This window comes from Melanerpes formicivorus, unplaced genomic scaffold, assembly GCF_026170545.1.
Source record: "Melanerpes formicivorus ecotype bairdi unplaced genomic scaffold, bMelFor1.0.p_v2 SCAF_48, whole genome shotgun sequence".
Lineage (NCBI taxonomy): Eukaryota > Metazoa > Chordata > Aves > Piciformes > Picidae > Melanerpes > Melanerpes formicivorus.
Window position 1 is genome coordinate 4,749,472 of NW_027142400.1, and position 6,904 is coordinate 4,756,375.

The window sequence follows — 6,904 nt, forward strand, 5'->3', positions numbered from 1 at the left end:
GGAGCCGCGCAACTCCCGCTGCCGCGCTCCCGGCCTTCCGCGGATGCGGCCACTGTTCTCTGCCGGGCAGCTCGCCCCGCCGCACGTCGGGCTGCAGCGGGTGGACGCGCCCTCTCCGCGGCGGCGCAGCGGAGTTAGGAGCGGGACGGCCGCGCTGCCAATGCAGCGGCCCAGAGAGGAGGAGGAGAAAAAGGAGGAAGAAGGGGAGGAGGAGGAGAGAGGGGGAGGGCGCAGCCGGCAGCACACACCGGCCGCCGCCGGCGGGGCTGGCCGGGGCGGTGGGGACTATTGTGTGCACCAGACGGAGACACACACACAGCGACTCTCTCTCTCTCTCTCTCACTCACACACACATACACACACACCCGCGGCTCGGAGAGAAAGTATCGCGAGAGCGGCCGGCTAACAACCTGCTCCACAACACCACCGCGCCGCTGGCCGCGCACCGCACCCGCGGAGCGCCGCGCACATGCGGACGCTGAGCCCCGCCACCCCCCGCCGGTAAGTACTCGGTGAGCCACTCGGGAGGGCAACTCCCCTGCCTTCCCCATCCCCTCCACCCCACATAACCCCCGGCGGAGGAAAGTCCTCCCTGCAAAGTTGGGGAGTGCAGCTGCAAAGGGGGGAGGCTCCGAAAAGCGGCTCCTTGGTGCACCCTACCCCCCCCTATCCCCCCCCGCCTCCACCCTGCCGCGCTCTCCGCTCCGCGGTGCCTGGAGCCGGGCGCCGGCGAAGGTCACCGCGGCGGGCTGCGGGGAGCAACTTTGCGGTAGGAGGTGGGGTTCGGGAGGGGGGGGGGTGGGGTGGTGGTGTAGAGGAGGGGGGGGCGGACTCAGGGCAAGTTTGTGGGATTTAATCGTGGGCTATAAATGGGGCTGCTGGAACTTTAAAAGGCAGCAAGCTGTGGTTGGCTGGTAGCGAGATTTGGAGTAACATATGGCATTAAAAGGCGCACAGCTGGAGGTAGCATTTCCATCGCAGTGAAGTCAGAGCAGCTGACTCTCCAGCTTGCGGTGTAATTAGCAAACCGAGCACTCCTCCTTCCCTCCCTCCCTCCCTCCCTCCCTCCCGCCGCGCCTCGCTCGCACTCGCGGCCGCGTTCCCTCCTGCCTGCCCGGCTCCGCGCCCGCGGCCGGCTCCGCCGCGCCCCGCGGGAAGGTAAGCGCCCGGCCGCGGCAGGTAGCCGGCTGCAGGAGCAGCCGTGCCCTTTGCTGTCCTTACGCCTCTTGTTTCCCTCTTTGGCTTTTAACAACTTAATGGGAAACTTTTTATCCCTCCTCCCGCACCCCCTTAACGCATGTGGGGGCCGGGGCCGCTGCTGCCCCCGCTGCTCCCTCCCCGCAAAAACGCCGCTTCCCCCGCGCCCGCCGCCAACGTTTTGTTGTGATTCGGTGCATAACGACTGAGGAGAAAGTTTCAGTGTGCGTGCGTGTGTGTGTGCGCGACGCGGGCGATAAGCTTTATTAAAAGATGCCCCGAGTTAGCGTTGCTAGGAATACAGACTGGGAGTTCATGCCTTTTATATATATATGTGTGTGTGTGTGCATGCATCTTACTTTTAGTAAAGTGCTTAGTGGGAGAAACAAAGGTTGGAGGGGCTGCTGCTTTACTAGCTTTTGTTTACTTGCGATCAAGTTTTTCCTGTTCAGAGCAGGTGTGAAAGGATGAGAAGCATGTTGTGTTGGTTTTTTTGCTCCTCTTTACCTTCCCTCCCTTCCCCCCCCCCCCCCTTTAATAAAACTATTACAGTCAATTAACAGTAAACGTTATCTCCAAGGCTGTTTCTTTGGCTTGTGTTACCAAAAAGACGATCTGTTTGTTACAGCTGCTAGGAGGCTTTAGTTTACAGTAGCATTCAAGTTTTTCCTGTTTTGAACAGGTTATGAAGGAAGAATGGAGTTTCCAGACCATAGCCGCCAGTTGCTGCAGTGTCTGAGTCAGCAGCGTCACCAGGGCTTCCTGTGTGACTGTACTGTTTTAGTTGGAGAAGCTCAATTCAGAGCTCACAGAGCCGTTCTTGCCTCTTGCAGTATGTACTTCCATCTTTTCTACAGGGACCAGTTAGACAAAAGGGATATTGTGCATCTGAACAGTGACATTGTCACAGCCCCTGCCTTCAGCCTGCTGCTCGAATTCATGTACGAGGGAAAGCTGGAATTCAACAGTCTCCCCGTTGAAGATGTGCTGGCAGCAGCTAGCTACCTTCACATGTATGACATTGTGAAAGTCTGCAAGGGCAAGTTGAAAGATAAAGAATTATGTGCGGAAGAGAAGATTAATGATGAGGCGACTAGTTTGGAGAAAGCAGAGCCTTTTCTAGATGCTGGAGTGCCCCTGGTACACGAGTTTGACCCAGGAAACAAACAAAAATTCAGCGTTGCAGAATACGAGAGAGCAGCAGGCAAAGAAAAGGTCAGCAGTCACCCCGCCTGGTCCTCTGATCATATAAGTGTCAGCTCTGTGCCGACAGAGGCAGAACCGTGCGCCACAGCAGCTGGAAAAACAAAGGCTAATGTCAATAGTTCCACAGGACCTTTGTCCCAAAGGTCTGTTAACCATCCCCTGGCCTCGAGTGATGTGGACTGTGCACTGGATTTGTCTTTCAAACCCGTGCCGGGGAGAGATTCCTTACACCCCTCCTATGTCTTTGGACAGCTGGCTTCCGACAGCCAGCAGCAGGGTACCGAGCCACTTGTTAAAGATGAACAAGACTTGCTGTCAGATCAGGAGGACAGCGAAGCCAGGAGTCCAGAGAGTCAGCATTTTGGGAATTCAGCCAAAAGCCTAGTGACAGGGTTAGGACACATGTTTGCAGGGAATGGCAGCTCTCATGCCCGAGAGGAGGATATAGATCAAGAGCGAGATGAGAGTGAGGACGACATGGATTCCTCAGACATCTCCTCGGGTGTCCTCGTGCCTCCTGGGCATATCTGCATTTGTCCCCTCTGTAGCAAGGTGTTCCCAAGCCCTCACATCCTTCAGCTGCACCTGAGCTCTCACTTCCGTGACAAGGACGGCTCCCGGACCCGTCTGTCCCCTGACGGGTCAGTCCCCACTTGTACCCTCTGTGGAAAGACTTTTTCTTGCATGTACACGTTAAAGAGGCATGAGAGGACTCACTCGGGAGAGAAGCCCTACACCTGTGGCCAGTGTGGAAAGAGCTTCCAGTATTCCCACAACCTTAGCCGCCACGCGGTCGTGCACACCAGGGAGAAGCCCCATGGCTGCAAGTGGTGCGAGAGACGATTCACACAGTCTGGGGATTTGTACAGACATATCCGCAAATTTCATTGTGGCCTTGTAAAGTCCTTGGTTGTTTGAGATGTGATTTATTTTCCTTTTTCTCCCCTTTTAAAAAAAAACAGGAAAAAAGGCAGCATCTGAATTGTAATTTCTGCACCTCCTCCCCCTTTTATTTTGGTGATATTCCCTTCAGGTATATGGTCTTTAAAAGATGCAGAGGTATACACTCCAGAGGCCTTGTGATGAAACCCTTCCACCTTTCCATCTTCCCCCACCATTCTCCCTTCCCAGCACTGTCCTTTAGGTCTTCTCTTGTGCACCCATGTTACATTATTAATGTGAAATGATCTAAGTAATTCTGCAATGATTTAGCATCTATTTTCATGCTGGAAGTACTTACTTCATGGTCAGGGTGGGTGTTTTTTTTGTTGTTTGGGTTTTTTTTTTTGTTTGTTGTGGGGTTTTTTGTTTGTTTTGTTTTTTCTTTAGTTTGAAAAAAAAAAATCAGCAAATTCCAGAGAAAAATTTGGATTCTATTAAGCTCCCCTAATGCTCTCTGCATGTTGCATAAAAACATCTGAAGAGGTGTACTATGATTTAAATACATTTCAGTGTAGAGAAACTTGTTTGCATATCACAGCATAAGCGGCTGTATTCTTATTTTATAGAGCTAGACAAGACCTTAAATTGGCCCAAATTATGAAAGGGGTTGAGGTTTCCTGGCTGCATGTTTGGTACTGGTCATTTTTTTTATTCTCTTTGTTATATTAGAATAATTTACAGTCAGTCCTAAATTCTGAATGCGGAGCATTTGCCTTGGAACTTGACTTAAATGCTACCCACCCAGCCTCCTCCCTGGACTGACCCTACTGAAAAGCTGCTTTTGAGCATAAAATATGGATGGAAAAACTTTGTCTGCAGCACATTCACTCCTGAAACATTGAAGGATGTGTGCTAGGACATACAATAAAAAATCATAGGCTATGTGAATATTTGCATTCCTGTATCATCACCCAGGGGCTGATCCTCTCCCCAGTGAGGGGATGGACAGCACCGCTGTAGTGATAATCCCTTAATAATGGTCTTTTGGGTTCACGGTAACTCACACCACATGTGTTAGGAAATACCCTGCTATCCTGTCTGAAGAGTTTGCTGCTAAAAATCAGCAGCTCAGAATTTTATTTAAATTTTTTAATGAAGTTGGTGATTCCCTCTGGGGTAAATTCTGTGCAATTGCTAGTGTTCTGAAGGGGCACTGTGTAGATGAGCTGCTGGAGGGGAAAAATGGCCCAACCTTTTACCCCATGTCCTACCTTTTCGGGGACATTTTTGGAGGAATTTCTAGGTGCTCCCCCACACTTCTTTTTTCCCCCTTTTTTTTTTCTTTCCCCTCCTCCCCCCCCCCCTTTAATGTTTGTTTGTAAACAGGCTGCCTGTAACTATAACCAGTATACTCCAAGTAACTCAATTACTTGCCTAATAGAGCATCCTTTGGTCTGTGCATGGCAGTAAATATCAGATTATTCCCTTCCAGCCAAAATTCCTGTTCAAGGTACACATGTACATGGGACTGAAATATAATAATAATACCTGAGGGTTTTGAATGTTTTTCTGCTGCATTAGCATTGCTTCACCAGCTTTCCTGACACTCCTGGAGTTGTTTTGTGAAACTTAAGTGTTAATTTTGAAATCAATTTGAAGCGCTGAGTTTTACTTAAAATACTGTATTTCATTTTATGAAGAAAGAATTTTCCAATGCCATTGCCCTCTGGTCTGAAAACTGAGCACTACCTACAAAAATAATATGGAACTGATAGTTCTTTCTATTTTTTTTTTTTTTTAAAGTACTTCCTTGTTTAAAGGAAATCAGGATATACTTGTTACAGCCTCCTCTTGTTATTCATCTCTTAAACTATGAATGTACATGTAATGTGAAATTTTGCTTCTATTTATAGTTTTGGGGTTTGTTGCTTTCAGTCTGATTTCTTGACTGTAAAATATTTTTGCTGAACCTGTTACATATGAAAGTTGTGGGAGAGTACTGTATCTTGAGCATAAGTGGCTTCGGTACTGTGGTCTTATTCTACTTAATCTTTTCTTTCTTTTTTCCTTTTTGCTGTGATTGGAAATAGCACTGAACAAAAATCTACTAAAATTAAGTTATTTTTCTTTCTACTAAAATTAAGTTATTTTTTTTTCTCCTGAAGATACTTGATATAGTATTTATTAGATTTTTTTTTTGTAAGTGGAATTATTACTGTTAATCTATTTCAAAGCTAGTTAATTTACACCACTTTAAATTTTATAACAATGGCCTTTGCATGTTGAACAACATGTAGAGTTTAATGTAGAGTCAGCAGTACTGAAGCTGATAACCTTAATTTTGCATTGTTGTGACACTTTTTTTGCATTTCAGTCTTCAATTGCTGTTGTTGGTTTGTTTGGTTGGTTTTGTGTTTTGTTTGTTTGTGTTTTGGGTTTTTTTTATTAGAAGATCATAAGATAGGATGTGCCATAAGAACATCATTAGTGTACGGAGCAGGGAAAGTTGAAACCAGTTTGTGTCTGATCTTAGTATAGAAATAATTAAACTGATGCTATAAGCATGCTCTGTACTGCAGTGAATATGGGGCAAAAGTTTTTAAAACAAAAATAACAACAACAAAAACTTGCTCATTCTTGCCTCCATCATGAACATGCTGTTCTCATAGTCTGGTATTTGTGTTCCCACTCCTCATAGCTTGAATTTCTAAAGTAAAAAAAATGTTTGCACTTATTTTTGTTCTTAAGGTGACTTTTTTTGGCTATCTCTGTGTGTCTCACTTACTTTTAAGTTGCAATAGCTTGGAGCATGTTTTCAAAGAGGTTCATGGCTCTACAAAGAAGTACTAAAACCATGACACACTTAATGCTTGTCTCTTCATAAACTGTTTCACTGTGGGGCGGTTGCTGTCTCTGTAGGGAACAGTCCTGCTCTGCATTTTAAACACTGGATTTGTCTTTTACAAATACTGTGAAGTTAATGTAAAAAAAAAAAATCATTGATATTTTTAATTGTTTTTAATCTTGGTGCAGTTCAGATTAAATATGTATATTTAAAGACACTAATTTTTTGTGGGAGAGTTTTATAGTATACAGTATGTAGAAAAGCTATTGGAATGGAATATATTTTATAAAAACGTTCTATCACTGTTTTATAGTGAACTATTTTTTCCTTCAGTGTTAGTGTAATACTGTTAGTCTAGATACGACAATCGCAGGAAGAGTGATTCAAGCTACTGTTAGTGCTTAGTTGTGTGGAGTTCTGTTTGCAACTGTATTGGTATGTGCTGTACAATGTGACAATCGTGTCTAGGATTGTTGTCTTTATAAATTTACATGAAATAAAATGTGCTAGAGTTGTAAGCTTGAGCTGCCTCCTCTTCCCCACTTTAGTAGAAGGGATGTGGGTGTTTGGGTATTTACTAATAATGTTTTTGCTTTTATTATTTATTACTAATATTTTGCAGGTGTGTTTGCTGCTTAGCCAAAAAAAAATAGAGTTATTGTATACTCTAGTATAGAATCTTTTCCAGGGCCACGTGGAATTTTAGGCATGTGAGGAGCTGCTGTGTATCAGTCAGTCTGACCAAGCATGTCCTTAGTCACTGGCCCGGACTAA

At 45.9% G+C, this 6,904-nt stretch overlaps 1 protein-coding gene across 2 annotated transcripts; it reads left to right on the forward strand.

Annotated features, from left to right (window-relative positions):
• Positions 1 to 286: 286 nt before the first annotated feature.
• Positions 287 to 6,646, forward strand: ZBTB42 (zinc finger and BTB domain containing 42). 2 transcript variants are annotated; one of them, XM_068160260.1, is made up of 2 exons: positions 287 to 501; positions 1,880 to 6,646. In XM_068160260.1, the coding sequence occupies exon 2, from the start codon at positions 1,894 to 1,896 to the stop codon at positions 3,319 to 3,321; it is 1,428 nt and encodes a 475-aa protein (XP_068016361.1). In that variant the 5' UTR covers positions 287 to 501; positions 1,880 to 1,893; the 3' UTR covers positions 3,322 to 6,646. The 2 variants fall into 2 exon arrangements, with proteins under 2 accessions (XP_068016361.1, XP_068016362.1); XM_068160261.1 differs by lacking the exon at positions 287 to 501 and adding an exon at positions 1,105 to 1,158.
• Positions 6,647 to 6,904: the final 258 nt, after the last annotated feature.

Excerpts from the sequence above, each read along its gene's own strand:
- ZBTB42 (XM_068160260.1), top strand. The coding sequence starts at position 1,894 with ATGGAGTTTCCAGACCATAGCCGCCAGTTGCTGCAGTGTCTGAGTCAG.